Source organism: Vespula pensylvanica, chromosome 5 (genome assembly GCF_014466175.1).
Source record: "Vespula pensylvanica isolate Volc-1 chromosome 5, ASM1446617v1, whole genome shotgun sequence".
Classification (NCBI taxonomy): domain Eukaryota; kingdom Metazoa; phylum Arthropoda; class Insecta; order Hymenoptera; family Vespidae; genus Vespula; species Vespula pensylvanica.
Window position 1 is genome coordinate 8337818 of NC_057689.1, and position 24679 is coordinate 8362496.

The window sequence follows — 24679 nt, forward strand, 5'->3', positions numbered from 1 at the left end:
AAACGCACGAGAGAACTCGTCTCACGCTCGTCGCGAAGAGTCACGGAGGATCGTGAGGAAATCGTCGTGATTTAATGAGTCATTGACATATTCCGTGACGTCATACTTTTTTTACAAAGCTCATTATACCCTAGTAGTAAAACACGTATATCCTTATGCAATCGCAAAGAATTTATTTCATAACTTTTCAATAATAACCTTTCATCCATTTTTTATAAATTTTTCTTCGAGTTCTTTTATCTTCTTTTCTTTTCCTTTTTCTTTTCTTTCTCTTATATCCGACAATGACTCATTCTCGATGATTTAATGATAATAATGAATTCATTTCATAATTTTTGAATAACGATCTATTATCCACTTCTTATTAATTTTTCTTTTGGTTCTTTTATCTTTTTTTCTTTCTTTCTTTCTTTCTTTCTTTCTTTCTTTTTTTTTCTTTTAATATTCAACAATGACTCATCCTCGATGATTTAATGATAATATATTATTATATAATATATTATATCGTTCCCAGACGTATTTGTCGGCTTAAGTTTATTTTAAATTAAGTATATTTTAATTATAAACGGAGCCCGCCGACGCATGGATTTACGTGTATAGTCATCGTCGCTCGCTTTGCTGGATCGACGAAAGAAAAGCGAGCAAGAAGAAGACGAACGAGAGAGGAGGAGAAAAAGATATCCCGTGCGTTTGCTCGAAAATAGAAACGGCCCTCGTTGACGGCCGACTACAAATTGTCCGCGTCATTGCCTTGCACCCTGCGAAACTGATTCTCTTCTTTCTTGGATGGGGGAAAAAACGAAAAAAGAAACAAAAAAAAAAGAGAAGAAGAGAGAGATAGAAGACGCCCTTAAAAGGTGGGACGCATCGCAACGTAGAAAATCGAAAATCGTTATTTGTTTCACTTTTTCATTTCTTTTTCTGTTTTTTTTTTTTTTTTTTTATGTTTCTTTTCTCCACTTTTTTCCTCGAATCCAATCGAAAACGAAATCGCAGAGATTCTAAAAAATTTGGTTCTTACGGCTAATCGAAATTTATATATTACGAATTCTTTCTCGAATTGATTTGTTTGTCGTAATAATTTCTTTCCTGTTATGCATTAAGTTTTCTTCTTTTTTTTTTTTTCTTTGTTAATATCACATAAATTGATTTATGTCACATTATATATCACATAAATTAATAAATGATAATAATTAAATTAAATAATATACATAAATTGTCTCTTATAATTAACTAGAAAAATCTTCTTTTTCTTCAGCAACGATAATTCAATTTTTAACGATGCATAAGTTTTGTATATTCGTATTAATTGTCGAGTATATAAAAATTGTAATGATCGGGAAAAAAAAAGAAATTACTGATAAAATACTTTGCAACATTTGAGTTTGTAACATTATATATCTAATATAGGATATTTAAATGGGTGGTGGATAGAAACGTTAACTCGAAACGACGCAGCATCAAGGTAATATTTATTACCCAACATTTTCATGGGCGGATTAAAAGGGAGTCAACCGAACGGTATACTAACACGCACTTACGTTCGTTAAAACGGTCCCTTACAGTGTTCGACTAAATCCACTTCGTCGCTCGCATAACTCTCGCTCATCGACGTCGACCTTTTTATATCGTATTTCACTGACGCAGCGCGAACGATAGATCATTTTTTTAACACGTCAACCTCTTACCAAAATCGATCTCGCAAATAATTCTCTTCATAAGCTACAATTAATAACAAGTAAACTTATCATTTACGTGAATTTATTTATTTATTTATTTTTTTTCTAATAATTTTACTCGAAGAAATAGAAACAATTGTTATCAAATTCTAAACAGTATATTTTTATTCAAATATCATCTAATTGAAAGAAAATTATACAAATATTTCGATATTTATTATATACAGGAAGAGACATTTAACGTAGGTTCTTTTAATAATTTTTAGATTATCTATCAAAAATAATAAATTTTATTCAACCATTTCGATTTATTTTCTTTTAAATAAAACAGCTCACCCTGTATGTACGTATGTATTATTAAATTCAAAATTTTTGTTGAGATTTCCTCCTTTTTTTATTCATTTTTTTAAAAGAAGATTTTTCTAAAGAATTTTTCTAGATGAGGTCCTATGGGACTTTGTTCCTTCAAAACGTCACACACCATATACATCATTAAAAAAAATGTTGAGAAAGAGAGAAAGAGAGAAAGACGTTAGAACGTAGTCGTCGTTAACACTTCCACTCGGAGAGACGAAAGAAATTATTTCCCGAAACAAATTCTCCAGGGACAATACTTAAACGTTCCGTTAATTATATTTTCGTTCGTCTCTTTATTACGTGTATAACGAATACGGATGAACGAGTAATTAAAAATAAAAAATCAGCCACCTACCTATCTACGTACCTATCTGATAAAATTCGTTAATGCGTCTCGTTCGTAGTATCATTTTTTTGAATGATTAAAAACACGATAATATTGTACATTATTTAAATTGATCAAATGGACGTCCTACGTAATACGAAACACTGCACGATGATTTATAAACGCATGACTAATGACTTACGTATATATAAATATATGTAATATAACGGCAACTCGTATTTCATTATTTTGAACAAAATACGTTTTATAGTGAAACAATATGGAAAAGTTACTAATTGAAAAATGTTTTCAAGAACGATGTTATTTAATTTATTTATCTTTCTTTTTTATTTATTTATTTTCCTCTTTTTTTTTATTTTTTTATTTTTTTATTTAGATAAAAGCATGAAAAACATAAAGATATTTATAGATTTCTCTTTTTTTTTCTTTCTTTCTTTCTTTCTTGTTTTTGTTATAATCGCCATAGTCGACGTCGAAGAGTACAATAAAATATGAATAAAAAATTCGGAAGACACGCGAACAGCTGTTGCGCGTTCGTTCAACGTAAGAGTTTCTTAAGAAATTTTCTACGTCGGGCCTTCGAGAGACGTTAAACTCGTTCTAAATCGGTTTTCTTATGGGCACAGGTGGCACGATAGTACGCGAAACGAATACAAAAGACAAGTTTCTTAAAACGAATATTTCGTCTGAAATAATCCAAACTAGGTTCGATTTTCAAAATGATTAATATCGATTTACTTTATCTTTCAGATCGTTAAGGCATTTTCGAACGATCGATAATAAGGTAATACGATCCATAAATCACATAATACATTCTCCATGATTAAAATATCAATAAAAGTATGAATTTATATAATTTCTTCGAGAACAGATCTAAAACGATAATAATTCAATTTCTTTAATAAAATTAATAAATTTCAATGAAATTTATCCAATATTTATCCAAATTATCCAAAAATTTATCCATTTGTCCAATAATTTATATTTTTAATCAAAATTAATTAACATTATAATTATCATATTTAATATCAACCAACATTGTTATTTGTACATATCTACCTTTTTACTTTCGAAATAATTATCAAAAGAGGGAAATAGAGAAGTGAGGAGGAGTAAAGAGGGGGAGAGAGAGAGGGAGAAAGAGAGATGGGGATGAAAAATGGCCATCGGTGAGTTCGAGTCGCACGGAAAATAAAGTGCACGTGCTATTCTTGCAGTCGATGCACGCACAGTGTTGACGCGGCTTTCTCTACGTTTTACGGGATAGGTAGGTATATTAAAACGCACGGTGCACGTTCTGTTTGGAAAACAATGTTTCCGCAAACATCGCCGTCCATTGGTCCTCCCCCAACGTCCGGCCAGCAACTATTTTTTCCTTTTTCTGTTCGCTGACCATTAATTTCGAACATCTATGAATACTTTTCTCGGACAAATGAAATGATTCGAATAAATGAATCAATCACATCTCGATCTTGTTTCTTCGATAATTAATATAATTCTTAATTAAAAAAAAGAAATGTTAGCTGGTTTCAAAGATACGTGTGATTTTCTTCATCGTTCCTTTAGTGATTATATTTGTTGAATAAAATGTTAAAAACAAAATTAAAAAAAAATAAATATATATATAAATCTTATAACATTAATGCATAAAACTAATAATGTTTTTTTTATTTTTTCAAAATACTGGATTAGCTTCTTACGATGAATTGAATATCTGGAACGGATTGAATGGCAAAAAGAAAGAAGGAGAAAGGTAATAAAAATTTCAATAAATAAAGAAATGAATGAATAAATGCGATTCGTGGACGACAAACAATTTATTCTTATCATTTGTTCACAATTGGTATAGTGCACTTAACTAATTATTTACAGCGGTGAAAAAAACGTCAACGATAAGAACGTAAGATCGTTTAATAATAATAAAAATAATATTAAGTTATAATAATAATAATAATAATAATAATAATAATAATAATAATAATAATAAGTAATAATAATAACAATAATAATAATAATAATAATAATAATAATAATAATAGAGTTATTCGAATAATAATCTAAGCGTCCTTATCGTCATAGTCTTTCATCTCTACGATAGAAGGACATATTGCTATAATTTTCGTAGAACATTTATACATCCTTCGTTACACTTAATTGCAGTTATAATAAGTATCGCTTTACAGTTCTGTTTTTTTACTCGGATATTTTTTAAATAAATATTCGAATAGGTAAAGAAAGAAGAGAGAAGATACCGTCGCGTTGACGGAAGGAAGGAATAAGTTTACCGTGCAAATTGATAAGCACTCGTGCTCTTTCTCTTTCTTTCTTTCTTTCCCTCTTTCTCTCTCTCTCTCTCTCTCTCTCTCTCTCTTTCTCTTTCTCTATCTCTTTTTTTAACTTTAATTCTCTCACATGACTCTCAAAGAAACGTTTCAATGGTTCACGACGATGTATCTCGCTCGTCGTCATCGCCTTCATTGCTTACCAGACTCATTCGTTTTCTCTTCGTCCTTCGTCGGTGTCATCTTGTCTCAAAAGACTCGAAATGGAACGCGGATGAAAATCTTAGAATATTTCGCTTCGTCATCCAAAAATAGGAAATATCATATACGAATACTTTCCGTCCCTATTTTAAATTCGTTTTGTTTTTTTCTTCCATCTACCCTCTTCCTCCACCCACTTTTAAAGATGTCATATCTTTTAACAAAAGCTATTCGAAGAAGAAAAGAAAAGAAAAGAAAGGGAGAGAGAGAGAGCGAGAGAGAGAGAGAGAGAGAGAGAGAAAGAGAGAGAGAAAGAGAGGAGAGAGAGAGAGAGAGAGAAAGAATCACAAACCTATTTGATACGTATCCACGTACCAAAAGTGAAAAAAATCGAAGTTTTCCTGTTTTTATATCGAATCGATTGATTAAACAGTTCACATGAAACACTTCGATCGCGTTTGAAATTCGACGGAGGGAAAAGCTGGCGCGGTAACGCTCGATGGCACCGTTGTTCCCATCATTGTCGGTGGAACACCGCCGACGGCTGATGTCGATGCCGTGGTACTACCTGGTTCCTCTTTCACGTTTACCACTGTGATACAGGTACGAACGAATTGAATAATCATAACGAGAGTTAACACTTTCGCGGACGTGTTCCCTTCTTCTATAAAGTTATCATTCTATAAAGTCATTCGAGAGTATTGTAGAATCGATAATAACATCAACATTTGTAGCTCGCAACGAATGAAATTCTTCTTGCATTTCGAGAAAAATGATAAATTTGAAAATTTCTCTGGATGTGATTCTATATTTCCAATTCTAGTCGGACAGAAGAAAATATTGAGAAAAGAAAAATATGTACGTGTGTATATCTCTTTCGTGAAAATGTTACGTAATGAAATTTTTGTGTAAAATTAAATGGAAAAATAATTAGTTAGAATAACTATATATTATGATTGATCGTTAATTATTCTGAAAATTATAACATGATTTTATGTTCACGAAAGTGTTAAATCGTTAACGCAAATATTAAACGAAAATGAACTCACTTTCTGGCCAATAGCACCTTGCTGGCATCGTTTCAGTCGCCATGCTGGTTTCGTGTCTCCTACCGCATGCCGTGAACGTGCTACCAAAGGATCCACTGCTCATCGTTCCTGGTGATCCAGTCGTTCCACCTGGAACATCCAGGTAATTGCCTTGAAAAGCTTTGCACGGTCGTCTAATGACTCGCGAGCTCAAAGAACTGAAGTTCGGAGGATAGAGCAGAGACTCACTTAACGAAGTACTCAGTTGACTGTACCCGTTCATCGTCGGTATCTGCATCGATTGCATGGATTGTAACTGTGGTTGAAGCTGTAAGGTACAAATTTAATAAATAAAGGAAAACGAAATATATAAAGATAGATTGTTAATATTTGTCTTACCGACTGACAATGACTGTAGGATAATTGTGGTTGCTGAAGACTCCATGCACTGAAACGAAATATGAATATTCAATATTTGCAAAACATTTATTTTTTAATATAATACAATGTATAAACATTTTCTGTCGTCGTTAATTTTATCGTATTTTATTTCGAGGAAGAACAATGAGGATCTACAAAATTGATATCGAATAATAATCCCATACGATTGAAAGTTAAAATCGGGGAATTAATTAGATATTATATAAAAAAGAAAACAAGCAACGTAAATGACATGTTAAAAATATTATTGAATAAAGAAATACCTCGTATCGTATCGCGCGTAAGTAGTAGGTGCATAGGAAGATGGTGTATGGGCGAATAAATTTCTAGGACCAAGATGGACATGTGTCGGCGAGAAGGGATCGCCAAAGATAGATTTGTGATAAGGAGCGTTTCTGTATGGACGTTTCATACGTCTGCGTCTCCTGTAGTTACCATTTTCAAACATGTCCTCGTATTGGGGATCTACGTGAATGAAAAATAATTACCAATCGATTGTCATCAATTATTAAAAAGTAATTTCTAATCGACAATATATTTCTAATCTATTCATTATAAAAATTCTTTTTTCTTATTACTCACGAAGAATAAATGAAAATTTTAAGAACAGAAAATTTTGAACACGTTTTTAAAAAAGACTTGACGTACCGAGTGTCCAAAAGTTGCCCTTCCTTTCGCCACCACCCTCGCGTGGTACCTTGACAAAACACTCGTTCAAAGATAAATTATGCCTAATCGAATTTTGCCAGCCCTTTTTATTCTTCTCGAAATAAGGAAACTTGGCGGTGATGTAAGCATAAATTTCGCTAAGGGTCGCCCTTTTTTGTGCACTATGTTGTATCGCCATCGCTATCAGAGCAACGTAACTGAAAGGTGGCTTGCTGGCTGTAGTTGAAGCAGCATTACCATTACTATTATTATTATTATTCGTTACAGCAGCTGTATTCGAGCCAGCACTGTTGTCAGTGCCAGCAGTAGGCGTTGATGGGGCAGAGGGTGTCGAAGGATTACTATTAGTCGTTGAACTATGAAGTCCTCCATTTGGCGAAGACACTTTGTCTTCCAAATGATGATGCGGTTGTTGTTGTTGTTGTTGTTGTTGTTGTTGTTGTTGTGATGGTGTAGAGTGCATCGAAATCGTCGAATTAGGACTGTGCAAGCTATGATGAGAATGATGAAGACTCAAGGACGGATGATGAGTAGTCAGACTTTTGTTGATACCAGTAGATACGGAAGATTCCAGATCCTTCGAAGCATTGATCATGTAACCATTTTGTAGATCCGACATAAAACTGCTCACTGTGAAGAATAATTAGTACCTTTCGATTATCTTAATAAGTTTATTAGATCTTATTAGATTTGTTCGTATCGTTCGTCCTTAAACAATTAAGAAAGTTAACATTCGTTAATGTACTGTGATTGATCAATGAAATAGAAGAATCGTCATCAAAATGGTTGATATTTCAGTCAAATGAAATCGATCGTTTATTCGGGAAAAATCCTTTTCCCTCCATTTTTTGTTTTCATGCCTTCTACGTTCTCTCCATCTATCTTCCTTCCTCTTTCTCTCTCTCTCTCTCTCTCTCTCTCTCTCTCTCTCTCTCTCTCTCTCTCCCTCGTCATCTCTTTTTACCACGCCGGCGGCGTGTACGTGGGTTATTGGTGTCCAGTTACATCCCGTTCCAGTTACACGTGCCTCACTCTACCGATACACTCGACACCGCATACGCGCTCGTTTCTAACTAAGAAACTACGAATTTTCCGATTTTGTTACACGGAAAATCCATTATTTCATAGCGTTCGTTCGATTTAACACGATCCTCGCTTTATCCAGTTCAAATTTGCCGCCTTTTGTTACCGACCGTCGGTAAACAAAAGTTTACGTCGGAATTATAATTTTTCTTTTTGATAATTTTATATCATAATTAATAAATTTATGATTAATTACATGGGCCATAACAACGAGAAAACAATCGAAGGAACGCGATAATCAATCGTAATAATCGAACATATAAGATAATGGCGTCTCGAGCTCGCGGGAGGTACGTAAGCTTTATTTATTTGAAAAGTGACGGATATAGGGGCATATAAGTCATTGCTATAGCCATGCTCGCATTAGTCACGCTTCCAAGCACGGTCGAGCGTTCGCCGGTTGCCTTTTATCGCTTCGTATATCGGATATCTCGTACTAAACATCGGCTCGGTGCGCGCCTCGGGTGTCAGAGACAAGTTCCGTTTAAACGGTCCAATTGTTCTTCGCCTACACACGGGCGTGTGTACGAACGAGATTTCTTAGAATCTCAATCGAAGGAGAACGCAGAAAATGCACGTACTACTTATTTCTTCTTCGAGTTATCGATCGATCGATCCATCGATCTCCACTTTCAGGCTCGTCGATATCGTTTTACGTTTTCCCTTTCAACTCAGAAGAAGTTTTATCATTGTTGTTTATTTACTTGTATTCTAATCGAAACGAATTTGTCGAAAAAAAGTAATATATTTACAATTATTTAATTCATTACTTACTCCATAAGCTTTCTTCTACACCAATCGTTAATCGACTTTACGACGATGTATACGTAAGATTTTTATTTGATTTATGTAAAAGTTTATGCATTTATTTGAAGTATTAGCTACGTATACACTATTATTTTATTTCTTTATTTTCTATCATCGTTCGCCGTTACTCTTATCATCGGCGAGAAAAGTTAAAAGTGGGTTATGCGAAAAGATAAGAACAAAGGGATGTGAAACTCGAGAAAGCGGGCTAATCGTTTAGGTCAAAGGGAGAAATATGCGATCCTCGCTAAGTGATTACGATAATTTTATCGAGCAAGGACCGATAAAGCTTTCTCGTTGACTGAACGCGTGAATAAAGTATGGGGGTGGAAGCGGAGAGGGAAGAAAGGAAGGAAGAGGATCGTACAGATATGCGATAGTCATAACACAAAACATCGATTAATCTCGTCGTCGTTTATCGCTTTACTTAAGGTGACCTGGTACCAGCCATATATATTTTTTTCCCTTTAATTTTTTGTTAAAATTAAGTATTTAGTTTCGCATCGTTGCTTTTCATTCTCAATTTCCTAATCCTTTCAAGTTCAATTTAAAGAAAAGTAATAGAAAGGGAGATATAAAAATGTAATTCGTTCTCTGTGTAAAATTTCTAGAAAAAAGAAAGAAGAAAAGAAAAAAGAAATTATTAACGTCAATGCGTTAATAAATAATCAAAGAACTAATTTCTATTCGTAGCGATATTATAAAAATCGTCCTGCTTTTTTTCTTTTTCTTTTTTTTTTTTTTCTTTCTCCAACAGATATCGATCGGACTCATCTATTGATCGGATCACGAACGAAGAGAGAAGTATATAGACGATCGGTGTTATGGCAACGAACGGTCACGTTATCCCAGTTTTGAAAACAGTGTTCTCCTCGCTCTCACTAGGACGATACCGGTCGATCCGTACGCAGGAGAAACGGAATACCATTTCGATAGCGTCGCATTAGGGAGATCTTGTTTTCGCCCCATTACAGTACGGACGAGGACACGTGTTCGTAACCCATTTCCAGAGGCATCAGCCATGGACAACGTCGAAGGAGATCCGATATCCTTCGAATTCGAAACATTCACGTAATTAATATCCCTCCTGCGATCGTAAAAATTTTTAACTAGGATAATACGTTATTTTATAATATAAAAAAGAGAATTCCAATTAACAAACTTGGCCGTTATTCGAATATTATGAAAAAAAAAAAAAAAGAAAAGAAAAGAAAAAAAAAATTTCATCCCACATTCTTCTTATTACTCAATTTTACTACCAACTTAACTCCTAAGTATCTATCTATATTTGAGAAAGTAGATGCGTAGATATTATGTTATATTTATATTTTATGATTAATAATTGTAATTATGAGAGATTTCTATGAAATAATTACCGCGAAATAGGAGTAGCATACGATGCTGTTTGTTCCGGTATAGAATATTAGCTTGACAATGATTATATTTAGTGTACTATTCTAAAGGACGCAATAATATCTATATGACGTTAAATTTACCTTTCTAAATGGATAATAGTGTTTATAACTATGTATGTATTCAACTTAAGAGATACAACTTTAATTAGATAATAGTAAAAATTATTACTATAAATGAAAAGATTAATTTTTTGATTGAACGAACATTGAATAATAGAAGAAATTGAAATAATTCATTGTACGATATCAATAAGTTTGTATGTTAGAATTATCACTTATTGATCAATCGATTATATGTTATAGATACATATGACGAATGTGAAGCTGGAGAGAAGGTCGTCAGTCATCTTGGTTGCAGAAAACGGCGGCATTCGCATTCCTGAAATGCTGCGAGTTCCACGAGGAATCGGCATCCGGTGCCGATAAGCGAAATACAATACTTAGTGACATCACTCTGTGAAATGGCAGAGACCTCCCTAACAAGAGCGACGACCAAAACGATCGGCGTTTCTTCTTCGAACTAGGATAATCGCTTCTTTTTTTTTTCTTTCTCTTTTCTTTTCTTTTCTTTAAAAATCTCTGGAGTACTACCTCGTGCCAACAAACCATGAACTCGTTTCATGTTCCACAAAATTTGCATACTCAACGAAATATCAGCTGAAGTCTTTTTTCTTCCTTTCTTTCTCTCTTTTTTCTTTCATTTTCTTTTTCTCTTTTCTTTTTATTTTTTTATTCTTTTTTTTTTATTCTTTTGTATAAGAACAACACTTGCGAAACAGATTTTTGCAGTAACGATTACGAAATTGCGAATCTTCGAAAGTGCTGACGTTCGCGGAATTGAGAAAAATGTGAATAAATAATTAATTATTAATTACGAGTGTAAAATTACTAGAGATTATTACTTTATCCTTGGCAAAGGTTTTATTTAATTTTTATTTAAATCGTAATAGGACTTATTGTTATTAATAATGTTTATCAAGCTTATTATTCGTTCGCGAACAGTTTCTCTCGGTCCCGTTTCATTTTCTTCGTAACGAAAATACGCAGCTGCGAAAGTTTTGCAAAACAATTAATGGCACGTGCAACCTGCACGAAGAGTTACGAACTGTAAGAGACGAGGGGGTTGTAGCAGTAATTCAAGAGGGTATTCGGGGGTTTTGCACAGCTAATCAAGAGCAGATCGAGTGGCAACCGAGAAGACTCGCGTGCTATTTCCGATCGCCATCTTAATATGCGTCGACAGCACGTGACTTTTTATCGGGATACAATTAGCCATTGAATATATCGAAAATATAATACCATCGTTAATTTGATATCTGACAGTCGTTCGAGCCAAACGATTCGACCTTCTTTCAAAAAAAAAAAAAAAAAAAAAAAGAAAAGAAAGAAAAAGAAAAGAAAAAAGAAAAAAAACGAAGGGAACCAATTTTAAACAACATAGTTAGATACATAAGTATGTAAGTTCGAGATTAGATCGATTAATATCAACTATCTTTTTTTTTCTTTCCTTATACGAATACATATTATACACTCTGATCATTCGTTCGTGGCAATTAAAGGATAAGAAATGTTTCAAATAAAATGTTTAACAATCCGAACGAAAATGAAGTTCAAGAGAAGACGAAACGCATCGTATAGATATATAAAGTTTTCTCATCGAACGGAAAAATTCTTATAACAATAATAGACAATAAAAAAAATGATAAAGGATTGAAAGAGACAGAGAGAGAGAGAGAGAGAGAGAGAGAGAGAGAGAGAGAGAGAGAGAGAAGTAGAAAGTGGAATTATGACAGAGACGGTTGAAGTCGATAGAAAAACGAGCACGGTGAAGTAAGTTTGTGTTGTACGAAGACAAGAGTGGCAGGGCGAGCATAGCAGAGGATAAAATGGGAAAGGAAAAATTGAAAGAGAGAAATAAAGAGTATATGAGAAAAAAGAAAGAGAGAGAGAGAGAGAGAGAGAAAGAGAGCCGAGGTTGGGGCAGAGGGTCATCTGAACGACGATAGTTCATCTCCCGGTATCTTTTGTGTGAGCCAATCATCGGCCGGTATCTCGACCTCGACTTCATCGTCTTCGACCTCTTTTTCTTGGTTTTTTTTTCGATGGTGCAAAAAAAGCAAAAAGGTCTATCGATCCGATCTTAATCGATCTCAAAAACTTATACTATCTTATTATCAATTTATTAATGAGCAATGTTACGAATAATAAATAAAATATCGTTTATCTAATTAACGTAAAAGAGAAAGAAAAAAAACAAAGAGAGAGAGAGAGAGAGAGAGAGAGAGAGAGAGAGAGTGGATTTAAAAAAGAAAAAAAGAAAAAAAAGAAGTAAATCGAATAAAAATAGAACAATGACGTAGAAAAAGGGAACAATGTCCGTTGGTGCGTTCGCATAAATTTAGTTTCTATTTATCTTTCTTTTTCTCTTATCAGCGATTGTTCTTATTTAATATTTTATCGTTTAAATAGATATTATAAACGTTAGCATTATCGAGGTACCGAAAAATCAAAGAAATGCGAACACTTATGATACCAAGGCCTCGAAACGCGATTTATAAATATGTGTATGTATGCGTGTACGAACCATACGTATCCTTTTTCTTCCTCCCTCTTTATCTCTATCGACGTTATCGTGTTTACTATAGCGCATACGCAGCGGGAGCGTTGTTTTGCACTCGTGCATTGTACGAGCTCTCGAGGCGTCAAATGATGATCGGTCATCCATTCGGCTCCCGATGAAGATTCGAAATCAGAGAGCAAAGTCGAGGACTAGTTAACGAATCGACGTTAATTATTATGGTTTGATAATTAGGAAGAAGGACTGATACCTATATTCACTATCGTTCGTATCAAAAATTCGGAAAAAAAGATCTCTACGAATTTTGTATTATTAATGATATTAATAATAGATATCAATACGTATCTGCAAGTCCTTTAGACAAATAACTATAACAGCTCAATAATTATCGAGTTATAGATAAGTTGTAAGTACTTTATTATCGATTAATATTTTAATTGGATAATTACTTGCACGTAAAGAAAGTATCGTTGAAACTAAAGTTTTCGTGTCAATTTATTATTTTACAAAATCAATATTTCTTTTCTGATGGATTTACAAAAATGTAATGATCTCTCTACGAGCGAACTTTTGAAGTACAAGTTTATCCATCGACTCACGATTCGCGGGAGTAATGCTGTTTTATCGAAAACGAAGCTTTTATCGTGAAACTTTGACAGTTTCTATCAAGCTCGTAGTCGGTGTTTATCAAAACGTAATGCTCGGCCCATTACGATAACGTCCATATTCCGTTATCAATCGTAACTTATTCCTTCTCTCATTTTAGCCCCTTCTCCACCCTCTAAAAAAGCGTGCCCTTGTTTACTCCGTATCTATTTTAATGCATTAGTCCAGCTACAGATTAATCGTTCACGTTCCGATTCCAATATGCAAAAAAATTTCGCGATATTAAATTAACCTCATCTCGGCGCCATCCTCTCATTTCTTTTTATTATTTTATTTTATTTTCATTTTCTTTTTTTTTTTTTTGTTTGTTTGTTTTTTGTTTGTTTTCTATTTCTATATCTATATCTCTCGTTTCAATATAAGATATATTTAATAATAATCAATAAAGTTGAAATGACTTAAAAAAAAAAAAAAAAAGAATCAATTAATTTTCCAGATTGTTGTTCATTAATTAATAATGAAATTGAATATAATTATCCGATAGAAACGAATATATTAGTTCGATTTTATTGAATTGATAAAAATTGACTTTTTGACTTTTCCGAAGGTCAAACAGTGCCAGGTCTAGATTATATCGAGTAACAAGTTAAGAAGTCGGTAAGTCGACTTGGTTCTCCTCATCTAAATGCGAACCGTGCGAGAAAAGATGTTCGGCTCCTCGGGGGCAAGAATCCTCGAAACGCTGTCGTTGGGCGATACATCAGCTTGCCCCAAAGCACGCAGCCTTCCCGGATTAGCGACCATAACTCTTATGCCAAGCACTCTAAACAGGCCGATTCCGAAAACACACGACTCGTGTGCTCCTTCGCTCGATCCACGATTTTCTTTTTCCCTTGAGCGTGACGATTTTGGATTCTGGACCGCCGCCGCGAGAAAATTGAAGAAATCTTTAGCGATCCTTCGAGTTGACCCTTTGGAAGGTACAATTAACACTAATACTATAATGAACCCTACTATAATGATTTTAGAGAATTTTAGAGAAATTTTTTTATTTTACGATTATCGATATCTCATAACTGTTAAGAGTGCTTCCAATCGAAAATTATTTTTCTTTCTTTATAATCATAATAATAATTATTATTGTGGTAAAATTAAATAAATAAAAGATAATATCGAACGTTGAGTTAAGAATAACGATAGCGATATAATCGATCTGATCGAATTTTTCATCTATTCCGACGAGTTTTCGTACGACTCAATCGCTCAGAAAGTTTCTTATCGAAATTTTCGACAAATATTTCTGTAATCGATGAAACTTCGTATGTTTTTCGAATTGTTAGTAAGCTTTTCTGATATATAGTTATTTCATTATATAATTTATTTCATTCTTTTTATGACCCTCGATCATTATCCTTAATGTTTCAAATAAAGATTACTACAATTTCCGAAGATAAGATTCAAGATCATTTGAAGAACGTTCGAATGGTTTTTGCGAATTTGCAAGAGTATCGTTACGAATCATTCTTAATATAATAGGGAATATCGAAGTTACGTTGGTCTAGAATTTCACCTTATGATTGTCGCTCGGTCACGGGTTAATCGCAAGAAGCATAATTTATCTCTAATCCACTTCTCCCTCTCTCTCTCTCTCTCTCTCTCTTTCTCTGTCTCTTTCAAACATTAAGCGATTAGCATATAATAAAAGTCCTGGTAATATGAGCCCTTCATTCTATCGTCTCATCCTTAAATGTTCTTTTTGCTTGCTCGCATGATAGCGGAAAGTCGAACCCAACGAAATCGGCTCGAGTCGAAGTCATCGTGTCAGAAATCAGAGAAGATCATTTTTCTTATCGCATCATTTTTTTCAGTACTTTTTGACTAGAATTATATCGAGTAAGTAGATAAGTCGAAATAAAAAGAGAAACTTTTAACATTTGACCGTATGTAGAAATATTTACAATATAAAATGAGTATAATTTTTAACGACGTTAATGATTCTCTATTAATAGTTTTGTTTTCTTTTTCTTTCTATTTTAACTTATCCTAGAAACGATATCTAATCAAAGATTCGTCTACGTAACGAAATCATTAAAGGACAAATAAAATTGAAAAAAAAAGAAATCTCAGAACAACGAGTACTATATCATTGCGAGCAAATATTTAATAGACGACTTATAACTACTTTGTCACATTCGAGGCCATCGACGATGACGTGAAAGCAGCTCGCACGTATCTCATTTAACAAGCGGTACGTCGTTAATATAAGACGGTCAACTATTTCGTTGTACGAAGACAAATGGCACGAACCGGTAAGATAATCATCGATAAATATACCAAACGAGCTCTCTATCCTAAGGTGTCACAAGAGAATCTATTTTCACGCTCGGCCATAATGTACCTACGTGCGTATCTATATAACTTTTGTGCTTGATAAAAAAAAAAACAAAGAAAAAAAAGAACGAATATGATCGTTTTGTTTTACAAACAAAACAAGAACTTCATTCCTATACATTATTTATATTATAATATAATTCTTTCTTTTGATAATACTTAGATACATACATACATATATATATATATATATATATATATATATATATATATATATATCGAAAGTAACTAAATCGTTTAATGATTGAGTCCACAATTTTCGCGCGATTTTCAAATTCGTTTAACACGATCGATAGAGCAGATATCGAGACAAATAAAATGTCTGGATTTGTAAATGTACTTGGCACGTCCTTTGGATGACTATTAAGCGAAACGATTTTCATTTCAAAGGCTACGACAAGGTAACGACTATCTGACGAGAACTATGATCGCAGGAGAGAATGTGACTAAATGGTGCGTGGAAAGATCAGGATGCAGCCTCTCGCGGTATATCACTTTCCCCTTCCGTTTCTCTCTTTCTCTATCTCTTTCGTTCGCTAGCACTCTAATTCTTCCACCATCTCTATCGTTTTCCGCTTTGGCCTCCCTCGCGAGCGTGACACTCGACAGCTCGGCGGTCTCTTATTATTAGAACGGGCCGTTTAGCGAGTACGAAAAACGAAGAGAAAGAAAGAGAGAGAAGGTGAAGAAGCTATCCTCGTTCAGGATACATATTACGCAGAAATCGTTTCGGACTGAAAGAAATACTTTTCAGATCGTTCTCTATCTCTCTTCCTCTCTCTCTTGTTCATTTTTCCACAAAATCTTTGAGCAAAATTGAATATCGACCATCGTGGCAATAATTACAAAAGCGTCCGTAATCTTTATACTTTTATATTATCACAATGTAAACGGTCAATTTTTATTTTATTTTAGATTTTTTAGTTAGATCACTTTTATAATTCATGAAATGATTATTCTAATAAGTAAGATCATTCTATACACGTTTCATTCATTTCCCTGCAATTTCCGATAATTAATTAAGATTTTATTATGATTTAATGTTTTGCATATGTTGATATTATTTTTTCTTTTTTTTTTTTTTTTCTTTCTTGTTTAATAAAAGGACGAAGTTCGAGAAAGAGAGTATCCATAATTTACAAGCTCACGTGGTTAAAACTATATATTTTTTTTTTTTTCGTTAGTCGCGAGATATTAGGGGTATTTCTTAAACAACACGTTCGAAGGAAAGAGAGGGTATAAACTTATACATACCTTGATGAAGAGGCGGAAGTGGCGAAGGAGGAGACAGCTGAAAAGGCTCCTGTTTTATTTTTAAGGAGTGAGGAGAGTCCTGTATGCTGCCTAGTCCTGCAGTACCTAGGCTACCGTTACCCTGTTGTAGCTCCTAAAAAAAAAGATAAGATACTGTTCCTCTTCTTTTTTTTCTTTTTCTCATTATTTATGATTATCAGTATCCTACCCTATAGGGTCTACCTTAAATGACATATTTATGATCTACTTCGTGTGAAAAAAATATTTCATTTTCATGAATTTTGAAGTATAGCGACAGCGACAAAAAAAGAATTTTTTTTTCTTTTCTCTTATTTATATATATATATATATATATATATATATATATATATGTAATTTGTTTTTATCGAAAAACCTAATGATATTATTTCAATAACCCTTATATTTGCTAGTACAGTCGAAGAAATTTTACGAAATATGTTTTTCCTTTTTACCAGAATTTCTGTAATAATGTAAGATAAGAGATAACAAGTGTTAGTTCGAAATTAGTTTTAAAAATGATTCATTTCTATATCGTAAAGTCGATCGGAAACGTTTTGTTTATAAATTTTAGGAAACATTTAAGAAGAAACAGGAACGAGAAGAAGGAGAAAGAAGATACGAACAGACAGAGCCAAGGACTCCAAAGCCAAAAGACTTTTGGCTTCAAGCTTGTGATGTTTGAAGTGCCGTCGCCGGAAGCTTACAAACACCGACGCTGTGTTGTGACATCGTATTATGCCAAGCGAAACTTACGATCTCGCTAGATCGTTAATTTGCGATCTGGTTTTACGATGCCTAGTTTGCACGCTTTTGCAAGGGTTTCTCTCTACGAGATTGCTACGAGTAAGTATATTCATTGAATATTCAAAATACAAAGAAATTATGCGAACAATTTTAACAAGAAGCAAACTTTTTTCACGCTCGTATCTTCTATCTTTCTCTTTTTCTCTCTCTTTCTTAGGAATAAATAAATAAATACGTACGATAGATGTAATGAGATCAAATTTGATATTAATTAACGTAATAGAAATTACATTATGAAGATACATTATTATATATTTCATGTTCATAAATAATAAACTTTTTCCATTTTTATTTTGATGTTTTGATAATAACATGTACTTTGCAAAGGTCTCTTATAATATATGAGAGGAAGAAGGAAAGAAAGATCGATCTGGATCAACGACGAACGAGTCAGTTTCTTATCAATTTGTAAGATAAAACGTCTTCGTTTCTCATAGTTCAGAACTATCGTAGTTTCTTTTATTTTCAGTCTCTAACTATTTAAAGAGGGAAAAAGAGAGAAAGAGAGAGAGAGAGAGAAAGAGAGAGAGAGAGAGAGAGAGAGAGAGAGAAAGAGAAATCAATTGAAAAGCATAAAAATTTCATTCTTTATCCAAACGTGAAATTTTATTTGAATCGTCAATATCGAAACACGACTTTGGCCTTTCTCTCCCGTTTTCAATGTCACCATCATGGATATTATTTTGCGGATTATTTCGGTTTATTTGTTTAGTCAAAATAACGATATATACGATACATACTATGGTTGATTGTACCTAAATTGTGGCAAATCGATCGTTAACTTGGCCAAGGATGATTTTCTTCTTCACGCCCAATGATCGAAAATAAATATAATTCGAAGCTCGTTCGCAAAGATAATTTTTAGTTAACGACTTCGTGGCTATTGAGATTAATGTCGTTTAGAAATAATCGTTTTATGTCTTCAAAGTATTACGAAACGAGAGTACTCGAATGTAGAACATTCTGAAAATTTTATTTTTTGCGTTTTAAATTCAATATTTTTATATCGTCAGATCAACGACCTTTTATTTTCGCGAGAAATTTGCAATTTAATGATCGCTGAATGAACTTTTTATATCTATGTTATTATTTACTTAATTTTTTATTATATAATTTATTTTTCTATAGAAACGAAAGAATTAATTTAGTAAAATTGGACCTAAATTTTCTCGATGATCTTATAATTTTCATAGACCATCCTATTTAAATCTTTGATCATGCGACGGGAGCTGAACAAGTCATTCGATTCTTATCGATTGGCAGTACAGTAAACGAAAACCTTTGCGTATCGATCGAGCACAACAACCAGCGATAACCCACATTCCGTTCGATTCATTAAAGACGAACAAGAAAGATTTATCTACTAATTACACGAGACGGGTTCAACGAAGACGAAAGACATGAGGCAGGAACGAAGAGGCCGAGAAATCAAGAAATTCATTCCGCAATTCAAGAAGATCGAAGAGAGATAAGGTGCCATCGAAAAGACGTAAATGGTTTAAGATTGCGAAATTTTCGAGGTCATAACCTTGACTTTTCCTCATACGCTTCTTCTGCCACGAGGAAGATAAGAATACGAATGAGATCAAATATTTACACGTATTTAGAGAAATTGATTAATATATACGCACGTGTATAGTTTAGTAGAAAATTACTAATCAAAGATAATTAGTCATCCGTCTTACATACTTACATATGTAGTACCTGCATGCATAGATATTGAATTCCTTTTATCCTTCTCTTTTATGAGTTCCACTCGTAAAACTAACTTTAAATACATCGATTACATCAAGGAAAATAAGTTATAAATCGTCTAAATCATCGTATTTAAACATGGAATTCATAAAAAAAGGAGAAATAGAAGAAGGATGAAAGGAATTCAATATCTATGCATATTACATATATACGTAGGTAAGATGAATGAGTAATTATCTTCGATAATTAACTAATTTCCTACTAAACTTATATACAATCAATTTCTCTAAATACTTAAAAATTTATGATACTAACATCGAGTATAATAAAATTATATAATACAATAAAATTATAGATGATAATATTAAAAAGTTGAAAATATATAACAAATGTAACTATAGAAAATGTAATTGTACAATATGAAAAATACTTTATTTATACGATATAAATACGATACACTAAGGCCAATAATATAAAAGATGTACGGTAGCATTTTTTTTTGTAAATAACGATTTATAAATTGTCACATAAGTTTAAATGAGATAAAAGATAGAAACTCACCCCGGAGACAGGAATGACGTGCGAAACCATTCTGGTCCTGTCTTGTGCGGAGTAGTTCATAAAGATGTTCGCCGCCGTAGCTGCATTTACACGATGCTGCTCGACGAAATCCTCCCAGTAAACGGAAAGACCCTCCACAGTTGCTGCTTCGTCGTACCTCTTCCCGAGACGATTTACCTCTTTCTCCTCCACCGTCGCGACGGCACTTCGAAAGTCCGAACTCGAAAGATTTCTTTCTTTCTTTGATTATTCCTTTCTTTCTTTCTTTCTTTCTTTCTTTTTCTTTCGCTCTTTTGTATTTTTTTCTTTTCTTTCCTTCCTTTTTTTCAATCGATTCTCATCCGAGCTTTATCGTACGCATCACTCGAGAAAAAACATACGCGTCAACTTTTTCGAAAATTCCAATTTATCGCGCGAATCTTTTCATTGATTCACCTTCAACACGATCGTCGTTCGTTGTTTTTCTTTTTTTTTCTTTTTGTTCTTTTCTGTTTAATTCCTTCTTCGAGAATTATTACGAAGTCACGATCATCGGTCGTTAACCTGTAAAAGAGAAACATAAGAATTCTTTTTTAAGATTATTTGAACGATTATTTATTTCGTAATTGTATTACGTTATTGAAAGTAATAATTTTGTAATTCAAAGACGACTTCATTGAAATTAACGAAAGGAAAAATGATATATATTCTTTTACGGATAATTTTATTCATTTCAAATTGATAACAATTAAACATATTTGAAAATCATAAAAAGTATAGAAGAAGGAGAAGAGAAAAAAGAGAAAACAAAATAACGGTATAAGATTTAGCAGCCTGTAAATATTTAGAAATATTTCGTAAAAAGCTTGATTACATTCGATATAAAAACAAACATTGCTTTTTGATATAGTATAGCTATACTTTATTGGAGTTTTATAAACGATATAATCCTGTCGACAGCTCGAACAGATTGAATCCGATGTTTTAAGGTTGGAGGACAAAGAATTTAAACGGAGAGGACATCGAAACGTGGATTTAATGGGTTTAAAAACAAAAAGAGATGAAGAGAGAGGGAAAGAGGGAGAGAGAAAAGTAGGGAGAGACAGAACGTGTTCTGTCGTTGAAGGATGACTCTAACACGCGGAGAAGAAGTCGTGAAACACGAGGAACGAGCCGTTTCGTGAAGATGACGAGAACGCGACAGCTGAACACTTAGCGACCTGAATACATAGGACAACGATCGAATAGTTAAGAAAAAGGAATAGCATATAGTTTTCCCCAGGGAAGCATCAAAACTTCCGCCGGCTTCTGAACGCACACGTACATAAAAAGAGAGAGAGAGAGAGAGAGAGAGAGAGGAGTCACCGAAAGAAAAAATGATTTTTATCTGCTCTTCTTATGAAAGTGACCTCGAATGTCCTCGTTGATCTGTGATCTTCAAAAATAATCTATACCTTTGATATCTCTGATGATTTAATCATCATAGTATCAGATAATAATAGTATCATCGATTATAAATATTTTTATTGCAAAAATTTAACGACATCAAATCGATTAAATTTTTAATTTCGTCGATTAGAAAAAAAAAAGTCAATTAAAATTTTTGATCTGATAAGAGTTTTTAATGCAAACACAATCGTCGACGTCAAGTATAACTTATCTTGTTTGTTTATTTCTCTGCTTATTTGATTAATGAAAAGTTATTCATTCTCGAAAAGTTATTTCATTTCCTCATAATCCTATATTGCAGACGCAACCGATATAAAATATTTATCTCTTGATTTGTTCGATGACAAATTGCAAAGTTTCAGAATGTTATTTTACTAGGATAAATAGTGATATTTTGTTTATTCAATGTATTCATCATACTAAGCGTTATTAAATGATCGATTCCCAATAAGATTGATTTTATTCATATTATTATCACACGTGGCGTGTCTTGTCATTAAATTTGTTCTAAAGGTTATCAATAAACTCGGATTAATTAGAAAAAGGACAACGCTCTTTGTGATTCTCTCTCTTTCTCTTTCTCTTTCTCTTTCTCTCTCTTTCTCTCTCTTTTTTCTTTTTCTGCCTTGCGCGTGCATATGAAAAGACGTTTATCTGAATGGAGTTAAAGAAGAAATATTTATCTCGCTGTTTAGTAAACATCTCGTCGAGACCATACAAATCTTGGGAGATCATGGAACAAAGTTTACAAACTCTTCACGATCTCCCACACTCTTCGTAAACGAAAAGGCACGAGCCTTCTTAGAGATATGATTTAAATATACAAAATCGCCAATGTTTCTCTTTTCTTTTCTGTTTTTTTTTTTTTCACTCTCTTTTCCTTACTTTTCCTTCCGACTTTATATTCTGTTATAAAATAATAATATATTTCTCAGTTACTTAACATGAACTAAGACTATGAAATTCGAGGATTTTAACATGAAAACGTTCGAGTTTCTTTGAAGAACGTTACAATTTTTATTTAAAAAGTTATTGTTCACAATTTCTTCAAAACTGTCAAAAAATATTTCGTGAAATTCGAGAAATTTCACAAGGAAGTAAATTTAAAATGACTGAAATTAACGAGATCTTTATCAGAATGACAAAACAGATGATTACAACAGTTGCGTGATAGAATGTTAACGATGTTTGCTTGCCGTCGGTTGATTTTTAATTACAATATCTAAACAAAAGATTTCAATGAACGCGAAGACGTATCTTTAACAATTACGATATTTAAAAAAAAATACGCAAAATTGTAAAAAGGATACAATGAGTTGGTGTTATTAATAGGACTCTCGTGTCTAAATGTTACTTTTGAACTTGGAACTTTTTATCTTCTCTCATGCTTCACGACGATAAAGTGTCGGACAAAAAAAAAGAAAGAAACGAAAACGTTAGAAAAGATTCAGATAGGTAAAGATAGAACGAATCGTCACGACGTCATAAACGTTCGAGCGACGGAACGTGAACAACGATAAGGATTCAGATTCTCGCTGTCGTTTGCGAACTTTCGAAAGATTTATCGTTATCATTGAACCATTTCTAGCACATCGATTAAAATTAGAATCCCTTTCCAATCTTAAAAATAGATCAAGTATCAAAATGTCTATTTAATCATTGTCTTATTTAATAAATATCTCAGATTAAAAATAAAAATTATCTTAATTTTCAATTCTCTTTTCTCTTTCTTTTTTTCCTTTTTCCTTTAATCTCGAAAATTAAAAGACCCCCTTAAAAATTACATTTCTTTTCGTTTATATTTTAATGGAACACAAGGACGTATCATGACATTTCGAAATTCTCTATTACGTTCGACAAAATCAAGAGCGATTCTCAATAATCCAAGTGATTGATTGTACGAAGAAGTGCGAAAAACAAGTAATTTTGCATGAAAGAAAAAAAGAAAAAAAGAAAAGAAAAGAAAAAAGAAGAAAACCAGAAGAAAAAGAAAATTACCTGTCGGTCACTCCACTTGAAGGAAATCAATTTATCTTATCAATCCCTCAGGAAAAATACAAAAGAAATGATAACTTTTGTGATCGTTTGTAAACACGAACGAAGTCGAGGAGAACACGACGAGTCCTCGGGAACCGATCGCGCGACTGATTCGATCACCTTGCGGAGTCACCTCGTCGAATCATAATTTTCGATCGACGAAGTGAAAGAGAGAAAGAGAAAGAGAAGGAGAGAGAGAGAGAGAGAGAGAGAGAAAGAGAGAGTACACGACACCCACATTCACATACGTACACCCACACTGTGTCAAAAGCACCGACAGCAAAAGGAGCTTTCGCGTCGAGAGAGAGATGGGAAACTGAGATCGAGAGAGCAGTTTTGCCTTTTGCTCTCTCTCTCTCTCTCTCTCTCTCTCTTTCTCTCTCTCTCTCTCTCTCTCTCTCTCTCTCTTTCTTTCTTTCTCTCTCTCTCTCTCTTGTTCTCTTTGGTTACGTGGTGGAGGAACGCGTAGGCGGAGTTTCTGTGCTTCTCTCGTTGAGAGGACATCTCGATCCCTCCTCCTATTTTCTCTTTTCTTCTCTCTCTCTCTCTTTCTCATACACAACGCATATACGCGCGCACACACACACTCACACACATTTACACATACATGTATTCTTCATCTTTCTCTCTCTCTCTCTCTATCTCTCCCCTCTTTCTCTCTCTCTCTCTCTCTCTCTCTCTCTCTCTCTCTCTCTCTCTTTCTCTCCGACTCTCTATTCTCCAGCTACACATCCCTTCTTCGATTTTATCCATATTGTGTGACAGAATCGATGAAAAAGTAGGATTCATCCTTTGTATTATCTTAGATCAGTTTCGTATTTTTTGTTTGTTTCGTTTTATTCTTTTTTTGTTTTTCTATAAAAAAAATTAATAAAATATGAGAGAAGAAGTGTTAATTAATCGATAATTTCATTTAAGATCGTTAAATTAAAGACGAGACAATGTGAGAAAGATAAAAGAAAGAAATCAAATGAGTCAAAAAAGTATCTTTGAATT

General features: G+C 33.3%; 1 protein-coding gene across 5 annotated transcripts; it reads right to left on the reverse strand.

The window, feature by feature from the left end:
• Positions 1–4184: 4184 nt before the first annotated feature.
• On the reverse strand, positions 4185–24006 carry LOC122629302 (fork head domain transcription factor slp1-like). 5 transcript variants are annotated; one of them, XM_043812591.1, is made up of 9 exons: positions 23645–24006; positions 20219–20761; positions 17138–17270; positions 6983–7633; positions 6598–6799; positions 6293–6341; positions 6143–6221; positions 5915–6043; positions 4185–5457 (listed from the first exon to the last, which is right to left on the reverse strand). In XM_043812591.1, the coding sequence occupies exons 2-9, from the start codon at positions 20276–20278 to the stop codon at positions 5300–5302; spliced, it is 1461 nt and encodes a 486-aa protein (XP_043668526.1). In that variant the 5' UTR covers positions 20279–20761; positions 23645–24006; the 3' UTR covers positions 4185–5299. The 5 variants fall into 5 exon arrangements, with proteins under 5 accessions (XP_043668526.1, XP_043668525.1, XP_043668524.1 ...); XM_043812590.1 differs by having other exon boundaries at positions 5915–6064; XM_043812589.1 differs by having other exon boundaries at positions 5915–6073.
• Positions 24007–24679: the final 673 nt, after the last annotated feature.